General features: G+C 36.2%; 1 protein-coding gene across 1 annotated transcript; it reads left to right on the forward strand.

Moving 5' to 3' along the window:
• Positions 1-7,147: 7,147 nt before the first annotated feature.
• Positions 7,148-16,983, forward strand: LOC117406589 (immunoglobulin superfamily member 2-like). The gene is made up of 6 exons (XM_059029106.1): positions 7,148-7,575; positions 10,798-10,949; positions 12,345-12,722; positions 14,562-14,996; positions 15,659-15,715; positions 15,984-16,983. Exons 2-6 carry the CDS (start codon positions 10,886-10,888, stop codon positions 16,079-16,081), a joined length of 1,032 nt encoding a protein of 343 aa, XP_058885089.1. The 5' UTR covers positions 7,148-7,575; positions 10,798-10,885; the 3' UTR covers positions 16,082-16,983.
• The last annotated feature ends 327 nt before the right edge of the window (positions 16,984-17,310 follow it).

The following is a 17,310-nucleotide window of genomic DNA, read 5'->3' on the forward strand; positions in this document are numbered from 1 at the left end:
ATTTTAGCTTTAGAGATTTATTTTATCTTTTTTTTCAACTTTGATGAAGAAGAGGTTTCATGTTTGGTTTATATCAAATAAAACAGGTCTGTGGACAGTTTTTTCTTTATTGATTGTAACATTGCATGGATCTTAATCCTGCCGTCCTAAAAACCATAAACCTGCTCATGCATGGGCCTCATTGTACTTAATGATATAATTACTGAATCATGCTTAGTGGGAAAATACCAACATGATTAACAGTATGTTAACCCCCCCACAATTTTTTTTTTAAATAAGCCAAGAAGTTTGTTTTATCAAAAAATGCACAAATACTGCTTTATAAGTATAGAAAGATACAATAAGATGATTTTTATACAGTATACTGGACGCAATGCAACACAGGGTTAATATACATTGTGGTATTGTGCAGTATTTAGAGTGATTCAATTGTCTGTTGCTGTTACAGTACATGTAGCTGTTTAGGTTGTTTTTCACACTTCTGATTGCTTAACAGGAACATCATGGTCTTTCATGGCAGACGTGTGCCCATCACCTGTTAATCAAGTGTTTGAAAGCCGAGTCAGGATAATATTAAATCAGCAGAATTTTCAGGTGGTCTCAAAACCTAATTATTAATGTCACAATACCAGCTCCAATGTCACTGTACATTAATGGAATTCACACATTACAGGTTTTATAAGAACACAGAAGCACATTCCTGCTTGCATGTGTGCTCACAGAGTGTGTGTTTCTATCTAATTAGCAGCTTTCACACATAAAGACGCTACAGCATGTAGTTTAAGGTTGAGTTGTTTTTTTTTCTTTTCCTGTTTAGCACAATGACTCTGAAGCCTGTGGTTAATGCAAGAGCAACAACACGCAGGCACAGTTTTGCTGACTGCACAACCACTCTTTTTTTTCTACAAAATGATGCATGAGATAGGGTATGTAAAAGACAAGAGCTTTTTTTAAATGATGTATTATTTCCATGCTCTCGACGATTGAGCTGTGGTGTTTTTACATCTGAGATTTTTCCTCTTCATAATCATAGCTGAACACTGCAAGTGAAACCACCCCTCAAACTTATAATGGAACAAATAAACTGGCATTACATGAAACAGAAATCTGTCTAAAAAGTTAGATCCCTTACTTGTCTACCGCAATGCTTTATAGCCTTAAACAACATTTCTACTTTACTAACCATAATTAGAAACCATAGCACACAAATCAGGAAGCTCCAGTTCAGAATACTTCCACACGTCAGATGACGGCAGAACTTTGAGACAGAATGAAAGCAAAACATTGTAAAGGTGAATAAACCTTTAAATGAGACATAAAATCCAATGTATTATTATCTTCATTATGTTGGTAGTGGACTTTCTCTGTACAGCAGCTTCCTGATGCGATCACCAGCCAGACAGTATTGTCCTCTAATCAGGGCTCTATATTATACTGAAATCATGTTCTTTGTTCTCCCCGCCTGGGGTTGTAGATTTAACTCAGGGGCTAAGCTAATAAAAGTGCAAACAGACTAATTACGTCACACAAGGGGGGCGCTTGTTTTAGAAACATGAGGCGAGTCGCTAGGATATCCCTTCACAAATGCTTTTACTAATGCTTCATTAAACAAAATAGTCAATTACCGCTTTTGCTAAAGGGCTGTCATGAATTGTTTATTTCCCTGTGAGAATGCCCATCATTAAAAAATTAATCATTTTTGATTGCTTACCTCTAAATTAGAAAATGAATTCTATCTTAATCTGAAAAACAGCAATAATGACTAGAGTCTGATGTACATTCTGAGAAGCTGTGAAATTGCTTTTCAGTTTGTGTTTTCTCTTACGCAACATTGAATTAAGAAGAAGAAAATATAACCTACAGTTCGAACGTTCCAATATACAAATAAAATAAACACATAAAGAGATCTATAAACATTAACAATGAATATCTCAGCTAATTATGTGTGTATGATTCAACAAACTGTAAAATATGTTACTCGCCGTGATTCAACTTATTACAGAATTTGTAGCCTCCAGTGTATACAGTAAAACCTTTCTAACCTGGCATTGCATGGGAAAAGAGAAGTGCCAGATAATATGCTAGGTAGCTACTGTAAAATCTAATACTGTACCAAGAAAAAAGGTATACATAACAAACAATTTGAAAAACTATATTACAGTACATACAGTTGGAGTACTGTGCAGTTATACCCAGTAGTTGAAGGATTGGATTCATTTTAATATTACTCTCCATTTGAAAATTGTGGTCCACAAGTGTTGTCCAACCAACCTGAACAATCTGGAGCAAATTTGCCAAGAAGAATGGGCCAAAATCACTCCGACACTGTGTGCAAAGCTGGTACATACTTACCCCAAAAGACTTAAAGCTGTTATTGCAGCGAAAGGTGGCTCTATCAAATATTAATGTGTGGGGGTTGAATACTTATGCAAGCAAGATATTTCAGTTTTTTATTTTTCTTAAAAATATTTCCCAACATAAAACCAATGTCACCTTACAATAATTGATTTTGAATTTCAGTGTTTTAAAATAAAATATCAAACAGAACAAAATTTCAATGTACCATTTGTAATTCAGTAATATGAGAGAATTGGTCAGGGGTCTGAATACTTTTGCAAGGCACTGTATATCTTGTATGATGGATAATAAATGAAAATGTAGCATCTCTAGACTGGGATGGATTCTATGTAATTCCCTGTATGTATGTAATTTCCTGTATGTCTGTCCAAGCCAATTTTATTCAATTGATCTTCTTTGGAATGATTTGGGTCACTCTTAAGAGCTTTGAATCAGTGGGCCACATAATTCAGTTTCAAGAACATGAAAATAACAACATTATATCATTGCACCTGGCACATAAGGGTATATATTTCCCCCAAAGATGGTTGTGGTTTCAGTGCAGACAGGCCCGAGGGCAGAATTACTTGGTGTAGTGGAGTGGTTCAAAAGGTCTTGATAGGACTTAACAAGGGGGTGGTGCAAGCATACGTGTTTGATCGCATATGATGAAATCACCAAGCAGTGACACGTAGTGGAAATAGATGGTTTCGGTTTCCTTGGTTTACGAAAAAAACAAGATTGTAATCAACAAAGACAGTTTGCAGGAATTCATTGTAAGACCTTCGCAGATATCTGTTTTAAATATCTGATGCATTTTTTCTTCCAATTATAGCACAAGAAATTAAAACAGTAATCATTCTTTTCAGTGATGCTTTAAACTCACCTACCACAACAAAAGATCTGAAATAGAGTTGTTAATATACTCTACCGCAATTGTCACCATAAACCACAATCAGAAAAATAAATGGCCCAAAATACTAAATAAATTACAGGAAAGACGAAAATATAACTTTTCACAATGAGAAATGCATTACAATCATGCAGACAACCCTTGAAAAACAATGTATATACATTTCTATAGCACTGTCACAAAGACGGCCGGAGTGGGTGGCGTCAGACCAGAAACAGGAACACAAACGACAGAGAGATGGGGTTTTGGTGAGGCTGAACGCGTGATCGCGTTCAGCATTTAATAAACAGAACAGAAAATAAAAGGTTGGAACAGACAAAACCACGGGACACGGCCCTACACGCCAAAATAAATAGACAAACAAAACGGACTACACAGACAAACGGTGCACGGAGACAAACAAACACGGTGAGTGAAAACACGTTAACTACTACTTTTACTTTTACTATTATTATTATTATTATTATTATTATTTCACCTCCGTCTCCAATCCCGTTCTCCACTCACCGAACACCTAACCCTGAGTGCAAGAAACGTGCATCTATATATACTGTTGTGCTGGGATTCAATTACTAATTAATTATTCACTTGAATCCCAGCACGTGAATTACGTGCAACCCCGTGCCACACATTATATTTTAAATGCACGTGCGTGATGTGCAATCCCGTGCCTAAATACAAATATACACTTTAAATATACGTGAAACACAGACCCGTTTATATCCCGTGTACCAATCTATACACCAACATTAACACACACACGCACGCAACATACATACACAGAACACACAAATGCACACAGGGGCGGGGCACTTTGCCACAAGCACTTTCTGTGAAACCATCTCAAAGCTCTTCACAAAAACAGCAGCCAGCATTCACAGTTACATAATCAAAGAAGTATGTTTTCAGTAAAGAGTATTACAATTACAAAAAGGGAGGCTTAGTGGTCCAGCGGTTAAAGAAAAGGGCTTGATACCTGAGGTTCCCAGTTCAAATTCCCAGCCCAGCCACTGACTCACTGTGTGTGACCCTGAGCAAGTCACCTCCTGGTGCTCCGTCCATCAGATGAGAAGGCAAACCGAGGTCCTATTGTAAGTGACTCTACAGCAGCAGTTGTTGATGCATAGTTCAACCCCTAGTCTCTGTAAGTCACTTTGGATAAAAGTGTCTGCTAAATGACTAATTAAATAAAAAGGGAAGAGTAGTGTCCCTAAGCCTAGGACCTAAATATTAAAAGTCACCCACAGCACTCCACCTAGTGCAAGTGACCAAACAGAGCTTGATTATTATGGTGACAGTTCATTGGGATGGATGAGAGTCCTGAACCAGATTAAAGAAACCCTTTTCTAAAACCCTATTCCATGTACAGTCTCACACATCTAAAGTTCATTGCAGTTTTCAATATGTGAGTAGACGTATTGGATGTAATAAGTGATTTAGTAAGAATGTATTATTACATCGAGCTGCTGCAGCAGCCGTTTGCTGCTGTTTTATTGAGAAAAGATCATCAAATTACACTATCTAGGTTTTCTGAAATTAGGTTTTCATTTTTAATTAGGTGGTTTTATACAATCCTATAAATTTTGACTCAAAAGAGTACAGAATATCCACACCATTTGATTGGTAAAAAAAGAAAAATGATAAAACATGGTTAATGTATTATATAAACATAAGAACATTTCTAATTTGACATGCTAATTTACCATGGTGAATATTTATGAGCTGTAACATAATGATTTAAACAGCTGCAGTATTTCGATCCACCACCCTTACACCTTGAATAGGACCCAATGTATTTATTTTCGAAACACTTCAATAAACTGATTACACATTATACAGTCAAGCCAGTTTAATATCCCTCTTGTTAATGTCACCCTGTGCTTATCAGCACTAAATGGAAATGTCACAGACATTTCTGCTGTTAAGATCACTGACATGTTTACAGTTATGCACTGAACCGCACCCCACTTAATATCCAACACAAAAAATGTGCAGTTTAATGACAATTATTATTTTTTGTATACTGATAACATTTACAATAAACACCTATACAGCTCATAGTTTTAACATCTTCAATACATTTGAAAACTAACATATATATATATATATATATATATATATATATATATATATATATATATATATATATATAATTTAGACATGTTACATTTATTTAGACATTATATTGTTGTTTTATTGCTTTTAAAATCCATTCTCTGCCTTTACCAAAACACAACTTAATATTGTCCAGTTTACATGTGAAAATAATATAGATGCACATTCTGAATTCTTGATAAACACATGCATGTATTGCTCATTTCATGCCAAGCAACCCAAACAGACATTGCATACATGTGTGAGATCTATTTCAACTTAAACCAGACTGTGATGTGTATTGTCAACAATACCAGTTTATTTTGTTAAAGGTCAAAATAGACGAACATTATCCTCTTTAACTGAACCAGTTGGTTATACAATATGAATATGAGAAATATTCAAACATGCATAAAGGAGACTTTGATAGCAGCTTTGATCAATGGTGTGACAGAACTAGTACCACACCCGAAAAGATGAGAACATTTTTTGTAGCATTTTTTTACGCTTGCATTCACACCTCAGACACTTTAGATATTTAACAATGTGTCAGTTGCAAAGGGCAAACATATTTTTCCAACACTTACGTACAAGATTTATAAAGTAATGAAGAAATTATTACCTGCAGTATAAATATATCAATACTGCCCTGCATAAAGTCCAATCGTTATGTTAATGTTTATTTCAGATTTATTTGCAAAAGCATTTTTGAAACTTAAATTGCCACCAACTTATCAAATTTATTTCACAGTATACATCAGTGTGACAGTGCAGCAGCCTAAAAGAGTCCCTTCCTTAGGGATTACAAAGGGGAGCCATTTCTTAACTGCTTTAATAGGAATGCATTCTATATTTATATGTTTATGTTAGACAAATGTAAAGGGCGGAAACAACATGAGACCCCGGGCTTTGAAAGTAACACTAAAAAAACCACAATGTGACTGCCAGACCCGTACCTGTAGAGTCAGAAGCAGCACAATTTTACCATTGTAAAAATTAAAGACAACCACAAAATCTCTCTCTCTCTCTCTCTCTCTCTCTCTCTCTCTCTCTCTCTCTCTCTCTCTCTCTCTCTCTCTCTCTCTCTCTCTCTCTCTCTCACTTATTATTGCCTTAGTTTATTAGGTTTCATTAGGTTCAACACTTTTCAAGTTTACTCACTTTGGCATTTCAAAGTAGGAACGTCAACTTGTTATATAAAGATAATACTCCTTGATTGTTCATAGAGGGCTGTGTTTATTTCACTCAGGAGCATGTCTGTAAACTACCCATTGGCCCCCTTAAGCTTGCTCGTTATTTGTCCACCCACATTCATGGAACAACTACAGTAGTCCATTATCGTTCATGAAGTACCCAATATATATAATGAGGTGCATTTTATGCTTTATTATTCTTTTGAAATCAATATCACTCTTCACCCTATTTGACATATTTGAAAACACTGGTACCTTCGGATGAGACCAAGGTCCTATTGTAAGTGACTCTGCTGCAGCAGTTGTGAAATCTCTGTAAGTCGCTTTGGATAAAAGTGTCTGCTAAATGACTAAAGAAGAAGAAGAAGAAAAAGAAGAAGAAGAAGAAGAAGAAGAAGAAGAAGAAGAAGAAGAAGAAGAAGAAGAAGAGTTTTGTTTTTAGATACTAATAATTACCAACATTACCTGTATGCACAATATGTAAAAGTTTCTGCGTCAGTAAGTGGCTCCTTTCAGTTCAGTTTACAACTGCACATTACCAAAGATTATTATCTTTTTTACTTCTTGTGCCTTCTCTGTTCTTCTCTGTATAATTTCCAATTGGAAGTGATAAAGTGTTCTGATGAACATTTACGAGTGACCCTGCACCACAGTAAATGGTACAGGCCTCACAATTCTCTGGATGCCACACAAAAGGAGTGTCTTCATGTCCCCCTCCCAGGAATGGATGTCTGCATGTGCTGTGCATGCTTCTGTGCACTGTTTTCACATGTTAACACCCCCTGTGCTATTTAGGGGCGTTCGCATTTCCTGCAGCATTATCCAGCAGCATTATCCAGCAGAAATCAAAAGAGCAGAAGAAACACAAAAGATAAACACAACCAACTAAATGTAAAATACATTTCTGACACGTGAAGCCTTTCACCCCTTTTCCTTGGACCTGGTTGGTACATGCTGATATTCGGCTTTGGATTTGGTTTAAACTGAAGTAACAGGTTTCTTGGACAAGTCCAGGAGTGGTGGGAATTTCGAAACAAGGTAACCATTTTTTTCTCTTATTTTTTTTTTTAGTTAAACTAAAGCTTATTACATTGTTATGAGATAGTTTAAATTGTATTTATACAGGCATTATGCCTATAGGAAAAAAGGAACTTTAAAAACCAAGATTGTTCTTTTGAATCTTTAAGCTCATGGATCTCTAACCTCCTGTTCAAAAGATTAGCCATTGCAATGGCCATGGTATAATTTAAAGCATGTGTTTGTGTTTGGACAGTGAATACCATGCCACAGTTACAACAGCATTCTTTTCAAAAAGAAAATTGAATGTCAAGTGAAAACATGTGCAGCTTCCAAAGTAAAATGGTCTTTTTATTCCGAAGTAGTAGTGGCTTTACAGGAAGTAGTAGTGGTTGTTACAGGCACATTGTGTTTTTAAACACATTTTAATTTTAGCATTGTGACAGACTTCAGTGACGACAACACCTTTTTCTCATCTGCATACACTTTCACTCATTCATATCACAATTTGAAGAAAGTAAATGGTTTATATAGGCATGACAATGAACAATGCTCTCTGTGGGACATTTGAACACATTGTTATTTGTGTTTGTTCTGTTCTGTGACTTCTAATATGGATGTCTGTTATGGTTACACTGCTGCGTTTTTCTGTTTTAGGAATAGTACATTTTTTGTTCACACACAATTGGGTGTTAAAATATGGTCCAATATTCTTAGGGTGCATGGACTTATTTTCAAGATAATACGGTATTTCCAGGGCGAATTGGAAAAAATAATACCACACCATTCTGGAAAACAAATTCTTGATGACACCAGAAGAGAGCGGACTTCACATGACTGACCCCTAGTGGAGCTAAAATCCATAACAATCTCCCTTATAACTGAACGAAATACTACCTGAATAACCTGATTACTCTGACCTTATTAAAGTTTGAAAATGTTATATTATTGTTTAATGGAGTCCCATTATTAACTGATGAAGAAATGTATAGCATAGTTAATCAAATAAAGAATATCAAATCTTCTTATTACTATTGCTCTGAATAACATAACAAAAATCAATTTCAGCAAAGTTAAACCTGGTTAAAAAAAAAAAACATTCCAGTAAAGTAAAAAAAAGAAGAAAAAAGACACTATAAAACTATATAGATTAGGGGTGTCAAACTCAGTTCCTGGAGGGCCGCAGTGTCTTCTGGCTTTTGTTCCACCCAAGATCTCAGATACTTAATTGGTCTAATTATTTGATTAATTGGACACATTTAACACTTCTCTCCAGGCCTCAAAATGTTTTATAGGTCGTGTACCTTGAATCAAGTGTATTTTTTAAATCATTAACTGCAAAAGACCTTGAGAACATATTAAACACGTCCAATTGAATAATTAGATCAATTAAGTTCATTGAGATGTTAAGTTGGAATGAAAACCAGAAGACCCTGCGGCCCTCGAGGTCTGGAGTTTGACACCCATGATGCAGATGAACTTCAAAGTCATTTAAGAGTTGTTTAAAAAATATACACCTCAAGGTCTTTACTCTAAAATGAATAACAAACAAAACAGTTAGTTAACGTAAATCTTAGTTTAAATTCTGTGGACCCAGTTCACTCAATTTTAAACACAATTTTGACTTATCACAAGTGAACTAAATCACAAGTGAACCGACTACAAGTAAACCGATCATCTCATCTTGAAGATACATGGTTATATACAGTAGTAACATCAATGTATTTTATTTACATCATTTACAGAAATGGAGGCAATGGCAAGGTGCAATGAGGAAACAATTCTTCTCAATTGTCAGAACCCCCCTGACCATGTCTTTAACGTGTATTGTCTCATTGCACTTCATCAGTGTCTTCTGGGTCAAAAAGCATGTTCCTGACTGAAGTCGTGTCAATAGAGGAAGCAGCTGGTAATGACAGAAAAGAAGGCCCCAAGGGGGGGGGGGGGGAGGTTGGGGTTGCAGCATTTTCTCTGCAGGTGAAACAACCCCAAAATTACAAGACTGTCAAAAAGCAAGGCCTAAACAGACATTTTTTTAACCTCGTGTGGACCAGAAACCATATTTTAAAATGAAAATACACGTTGAGACGTGTAACCTGTGCAGTGAATAGATGTACATGGCATGGGAAATGTATTACTTTAAGATGTTCATATGAACAACTAACTTGATTTACAAGTCAAAATGGTGTTTAGCATTATGTGAATTGGGCCCACACAATTTAAACTAAGATTTATGTTAACTAACTGTTGTTTGATATTTGTTCGGTGCAAAACACACAGGAACAAAAACAGATTCGATTTATGAAGACCAAAATTCACTGGAATGCACTAACAAGTGGGCTTATTAGTTTCATTTGAAACAACAGACTGTTAAATTAAACCAGACTGAAACTGAAATTAAGATAAAAAGAGAGCTGTTGTTGACCTGATATCTTCTAAAGACTTCCAAGATGAAAGGGATGCTGATAACATTTCACAGGTACCCAAATAACAATTGAAGCCTTTAGTTCATGTCACATTTTAGGTTACAGTCTAAGACGGTTCCTTTTCAGATTCTGAATGCAGAGCAATGGTTGCCCACAATATGTTGTGCCCAGGTTTTTACTTGCCAGGGCTTCAACCAGATTACTTTAATTCTACCCGGTTTCCTCTGTACTTGAACTGAAGGAAACACAGCTTAAGTTGATGTGTACTGCAGCAGCCTCATCAATTAGAAATCTGAAGCTGGCTCTCTGTGTGACTTATTTTAGGGACTGATTTTCAAAGCTTGGAAACCATTACTTACTTAATTTGGAAACCATTCAAATGCCTGTAGTTTGCAAAACAATTGGGAATGCATTTACTATATGAATCATAACAATATAGACATTTCACATAATTTAGCAATTAAAGACATCATGACATCTGGCGTAATCAAAGCCGTGCAAATATGTGACTAAACAGCAGTCATAGAACTAATGTTTCGAGGGTCAAATAATGAATCCGATCCCTCTGATCATTAATGATGCTATAGTGGAAAAGTTCAAACACAGAACTTACTGACTTAATTAACTCTCTTTGACCAGTAAATGAGGTCATTGTACCACAGTGAAACTAGGTTTGTCAAATCAGGACCCGATTAGCTATTACAAACAGCTTTAATCAAACTTTAAGCAACTTGTTGATACCTCCAATCATACAAGAAATCTTCTGAGTTCCTTGAGCCTATCTTCTAATTTGCATCAGGTATCATTGTCTTAATAGTACCCAACCCTGCAAAGCTACAGCTTTATAAAGTGTGCTGTGTGTGGAGGAGATACAGCAGAGTATTGCTGATTTCGGAGACTACAGTATGAAGATGTACGGGAATAAGGTTGACCTGATGTTTGCAGGTATTTTCTTCATGACATTTTGTGGTAAGTTACTGCTATCAACACAATCAATTAGTTTGACCTCATAAGTTGCATCACATTTATGTATTAGTTTCTTTGGTGAAGGGTATTGTTGGCAGTTTTGAGATGTCCATTTAATTGCTTAACAATGTAGAGTACACAACACAATACATCCGTTTAGGGTGTTATTTTGTGCAAAGGCAAATGCATTTTCTTCTGATAACTGTATAAATCTATTAAGAAACAGTTTAGTAGGTTGCAGTTATTTTCCTGAGTAGTTTCTTGCAGAACAACGCTGAAGAAATGTAACATGCAATTTTTTGGAGCAGCATAGGAAGAAATTAAAATAATGCATTTGGAAGTAAAATCCAGGGAAAGAAACAAGTTCATGTAAAAGTTGTGTGGGAGACAGTCTTCCATTCTCTGTGTTTGGAACTGATCAGGGCCACAGTTCCAGCTCAGGACAAAAAACAGATCTATTTATTCAACTATAACATTTTAGCATACTTTAGAGCGTATTGTTATTAAAGTCATAAAACTGCATCAAACTAGCATTTAGGTACCAGTATATTTCTTTTTTTTCTTTTTTTTTTTAATTGGTTTTGCTTGTCATATGTTTCGCAAATTGATGTAAAATTGATGTGTAGGTGATTTATAGTTTCAAAAGAGTTTTACTATAAAGCAGCTGATTCAATTATCTGAGAGAGGGCTATGCTTTGTTACAATACACATAATTTTGAACTGTAAACGTTTTATTGAATTTAAGAAACAATATGGTGCAAACTGAACATAGTGAAGCAGATGTTAAAGAGTATCGGGGTTCCGAAGAATATAGCGTTGCACGTCCCCACATGTTGCTACAACTGTTTAACTAACGTACCATCATTTTTCTTTGCATTGATAACACCCTGACAACACTTTTTACACTTATAACTTTAAAGTCTGTTTTAAAGCTCTAGTGCACTGATATTGTAAGGATTATTGCCCACATTGTCAAACAGGTAACACAGCAATAATGATCCGTGATGTGGTACACTCTTCCTGCAATGATTTAGAGACAGATCTCAAACCCCAGTGCACTCAAGCGGCCATTTTGAAAAGAGCTTTGAAACAGATTTTAAAGTTATAAGTGTTAACAATGAAAAGAAAAATGACAGGTACGTTATTTAAACAGTTGTAGCAACACGTGGGGATGTATAACGCTGTATATTTTGGAACCCCGCTAATTACTCTTGAATCTACCCCACTGGGTTTAGTTATTGCTAATAGGATTTCCGTATACCAGGTAGCTTTGATCCAAAGGGGGAGGAGAGTCCTGGAGTTATAGCCTGGCATGAGTTAAGAGTTTAAGAATTGGCAAGTACAATACAAACCCTCTCCATAGACACAGCACATCTGATTTAGTATTGTGTTTTTCAGGTGCTTACTTTGGGCAGCGGGTGGTAGAAACACAGAGAGGCCCTCTTTTCCGTGCAGAAGGCTCTCATGTTACTCTGTCATGTAAAGTGAGAGGCTACGAAGGCACTCCAAAACAGAACTTCCATTGGTCCATTTACCGGCCTGCTTCCCCCAGCGTGGAGATCCATATTGTGAGCACAGCCGATCCTCACTTCACATACGCTCTCTATCGGAACAGAGTGAGAATGCAGGACATTTACATCGAAAGAACCAGCACAGACTCGGTGCTCTTGCACATAACCAAACTACAAGTGCATGACCAAGGAGAGTACGAGTGCTACACTCCCAATACAGATTCTGTCTACTATGGAGCCTACAGTGACAAGACAATTCTCACAGGTACGCTGCTGAAATCAAGCCAGATTTTTCCTTGCATAGTTCCTTGTTTTCCATTGGATTTTGTTGATTTGTTTTAAAGCTGGAATGTCCTGCAGGAAGGTTAATTTTCACGCTTTGTTAGAGTCAGATGAATTGTTAAGAATGCTTGCGACTACTACCCTTGCCACTCTGTCACTATGTGAATTTATTTGGCATGATTCTGTTACTACCTGCTAGAGGTCACAGTTCTGGTATTAGTTTAATACACACTGTCTGTTCTGTAAGACTTTTACAGTATACATTTCACTGAACTATATGGTATTTTCCCATGCCATAAACAACATAGTATTTTCAGCTTGCTATGACAACATTTTAGGTGCTGTTCTGCTGTAGTCTGCATTCTGCTGTGGTATAAAATTAGCAATTTATAGTACAGTATAGCCAAGCAAGATCAATCACAGTCAAGTATGGAAAAACAGCACGGTAAAGCACTGTAAACCAATACCAAAGTATGGGAAATGCATGGTGCATGTCAGCATTCCTGTGCATTTACCAAAGTGAGCTTTTTATATAGAGATGATCTTGTTTTTCATGCTGAATTTCCCATTGTTTGCCATAGCTATGCAACACAACTGATCTAAACAAACTCTAACTTATGATCCTGGCATTTTTTAATGTGCTCACCAGCTTATGTGATGACAGAATACTGGGGCCATACACCAGCTGCCTGGCACATATTTCAACTACTGTAGCTCTGCACCAACCCACATTCCAACAGACACAGGGATATGATCACTGACTGAGCCAGAGATGAATGTACATAAAAACCTAGTGTCTCAACAGCAGCCATAACCTCTTAGGATGCCAGACAGTCAAGCTAAAGAAAAATGAGGTGCCTCGGTTTAAACAGCCTGACACAGCTGCCATACAGCTGCTCCCCATGGAAACAGAGCATAATTGTGATTAAGAATGTATGGGATATTAAATTTCAGTAATCTCAGTTGGCATCTTAAATATTTGAAAACATATGAACAAACAATGAAGAAATAAATGCAGTAGTAAATTCCCTCTTTGATGCAGAAGTCCTCTTCCTGTTTCTGTGTTGGCTTTACAGTGCAATATGTCTGTAGACAAGACGTTTATTTTCAGCTCACCCAATACATTGTAGCCCTCTTCCCCCCTTTAACCTCAGCGATTGGCTGCAGCCAATGTATGAGATCCAAGTCCCAGCATCAATGTAAGAGGCCCATTGCAAACAAGCATCTTTACCACTATGCAAAAGAATCAGACTGGTCTGCATTTGTGGTTACAGAGCATTTAACCTCATCTCATCTCATCGACACGGGGCACTGGCCGTTACAGCAGCACCTCTAATGGTGTTGCCTTCCTTACATTATAGGGTCAGAAACCAAGCGAGTTATCGTTGAAATATTTACTCAGTCTAGTAAAGCAGCCAACAGATTTTTCTATCTAAATGATAGTCGTGAACAATGTATAAAAAAGCTCTTACACAAACATCTTTTAAATGGTAGCTTTTAAATGGTTAAAAAAAAATTGCAGTATTTTCTTCTAAATAAAGCAAAACAACACTAGCCAGCACCCCCTCTTTTGGTGAAACAAGTGTTTTTTTTCTTAACAATGAATGTGCTGGGATTACATTTTAATTATGGCTTCACTATAGCTGTATAGTGGCTTTTAAAAAGTGCCAATGAATAATGTATTTATAATGTATTATTGTTTTTGTAATGTATTTATTTTGGTAATAACTATGTATTATGTTCAGTATTATGAATGTTTAAATACTGCACACAAATACACACATTTAGATTGGTAATCAGATGGCTCTGTCTGTTTATTTAGTCATTCCAGATACACTTCAGGCCCGATTCTCAGCTCTATCAATTCGGAGAGCTGCAGGAGAGTCCCTCAGTCTGTCCTGTGACGTGTCGAAGCGAACCTCCCAGCACACGCACCTGTCCATCTCCTGGTTCCTGCAGATAGGAGGGGAGACCCTGGAGCTCGTCACTCTCACAAGAGAATTCATCCTGCAGGCTGGAACGGCTTTTCACCACAGACTTGAATCTGGGCACCTGCGCCTGGACAGAAGTGGTTTGACAACATACCTGCTGACCATCTTCCAGCTGCAGCATTCAGACCAGGGCGAGATTTACTGTGAGGCAACTGAGTGGATTCAGGATCCTGATAAGTCCTGGTATCCCCTGCTAATAAAACGGACAGAAAGCACAAAGGTCACTGTGGAGCAGAGACCGCTAGCGGCAGATGTCCAAGAGTCAGGTAAATGTATAGTATTGTATTTTCTTTGATGTAATTGCCTACTTCTCTACATGTTATTAAAATAACAAACGTGCATAAATGACTGTGATAGTTGGCACACAAATAAAGAAATACTGTAGCACCGGCCAAAAACACGGTAGTTTTCTAAAATATTCTATATTATTATTATTTATTTCTTAGCTGATCCAGGGCAACTTACAATTGTTACAAGATATCACATTATTTTTACATACAATTACCCATTTATACAGTTGGGTTTTTACTGGAGCAATCTAGGTAAAGTACCTTGCTCAAGGGTACAGCAGCAGTGTCCCCACTGGGATTTGAACCCATGACCCTCTAATCAAGAGTCCAGAGCCCTAACCACTACTCCACACTGCTACCCCTATAGTATATACTGCAGTATGTTATAGGAAGCTATAATGTTTTTCGATGGCATATATTTTTCATTATTATTTTCTTTTTCAAAACCACATTACCAAAACAGTTACTACTGAAATGAAATGTAACACATTTTACAATAGGAAACATCTGTCATGTCAGGTAGCCTATTTGTGTTAAGTGTCTATACTGTTTTTTTTTTTTTTTTTTTTTTTTGTTCTAATTTTCTTTAGCCTACTTTTGAATCTGTTTGTAATCTCAATTCACGTTGTTTTCTCTAGAGTACACCACTGATTCATCAGTACCCAAAAAAACATTCCAGCCCCTGCATGCACATGGTAAGTCTTTTATAAATATGGTAAAGTTACAAATGGTCCCTTAATGTTAGGTCATTGATCAGATGTTTCACCCATATCTTATTACATTTTTGTCTTTAATAAACATACAAAGTTAAAAACAGGATTTCATGAAGCAGCGATTTGATATCAGAATTTTTGGATATTCTTACTGTGATTTGTTTAAAAAGAAGAAAAGAAAAAAAAATCGGTACAATTAATATTGTGCATTTTTTCTACAGATTTTAATTAAACTTTTTTTTTTTTGCAGGTATTGTTCTTCAAGTTAACAGTCTTTGTTCAGATGTTGTATCTGTAACAAGATCTTGGGCCTACTATATCTTGGTCATCCTGTTTTTTGTGATCTAATACAAGCAGAAACCTGAGGAAGACTACTGGCAAAAACAACTGTGTGCAGTACATGGATTTAAATAGGACATTCAGTGGGTTTGTTGTCACAGGATGTGTCCAAGTTTCTAGATACTACATTAATGTTAATGGAGTACTGTAGTTATTCCACCCTCACGAGTGGAGAGTGGAATAAACACAGACCTCTGAACTTTCATGGAGTATTTTTTTCTTTTTCTAGTACAATGTTTAAAAAAGCATTACTTACAGTCTTTAATTAATTTTAAAAAATCATGAGAAACAAACACCTTGAGAGTGCTTCAGAGAACTTGAAATATATGACTTCGTTGTTTGGTTCTAGTTTTGTAACATTAACAGACATTTGACCTCTTTAAAAAAAAAAAGACTTACTTAAAGACTGGAGTAAACTTTGAAAAATATGGCCTAGTATGTTTAAACGTAAATAAACAGTTGAATTCAAGATCTGCATCTGCTTAGCATGGCAGTGTGTTTTGGAATAGTGTGATTCTGTTGTTAATTTTGAATGACAAATGAGACCCGGTGAAAAGCATTGAATACAGTAAGCGTCGAATACTAAAAAAGTTATTCAATGTTAAACCCCCAAATTTCACATTAAAAAATCATGGAACCATGGGATAGCAAAGCTACTATTTTGTGTTTATGTGCTTACATTTTTAACTCTGTTTCCTGTTATCCTGTGGTTATAGTTTTTGTTTAACGTATGTCCATCTGGACTTGTGTTGTGAGAGGTAAATATTTGCACAGAATACATAAGCAAGCCTTGTGTTTCGACAATGTGTTACTAAACCACTAGCGGTTTTCTTTTTGTCATGTGCATGATACGCTTGGCATTCCCCAAGCTGTTGACAAAATAGTATGGCCCTGATGTGTTTGTACTCATTAATTACACTTATATATATATATATATATATATATATATATATATATATATATATATATATATATATATCTTGCTGCCCTCTTGGGTATGTGGACATTGCCTCAACTTGTAAATAAAATGAAAAAAAATCCAAAGCACTGCTTCCTTGCTTTTTTGTTTGTTTATTCACATGAAACAATCACGTGCCTTCTCCATTTAGAGATGTTTATTTATTATCCCTGAAGTACTTTTGTATACTCAGTAAATACCACCCACTTTATTGGCGAGGACTACTCAGGGTAATTGCCGGAATATAAATAAAGTGCATTGAAGCACATCAGAAAATCAT

This window comes from Acipenser ruthenus, chromosome 8 (assembly GCF_902713425.1).
Source record: "Acipenser ruthenus chromosome 8, fAciRut3.2 maternal haplotype, whole genome shotgun sequence".
Taxonomy (NCBI): domain Eukaryota; kingdom Metazoa; phylum Chordata; class Actinopteri; order Acipenseriformes; family Acipenseridae; genus Acipenser; species Acipenser ruthenus.

Bases quoted from the DNA above. Each gene is read 5' to 3' on its own strand.
- LOC117406589 (XM_059029106.1), top strand. From the start codon at position 10,886: ATGAAGATGTACGGGAATAAGGTTGACCTGATGTTTGCAGGTATTTTC. The intron at 12,723-14,561 runs GTACGCTGCTGA...CTGTTTATTTAG, and splicing joins TGACAAGACAATTCTCACAG to TCATTCCAGATACACTTCAG. The intron at 14,997-15,658 runs GTAAATGTATAG...TGTTTTCTCTAG, and splicing joins GGCAGATGTCCAAGAGTCAG to AGTACACCACTGATTCATCA.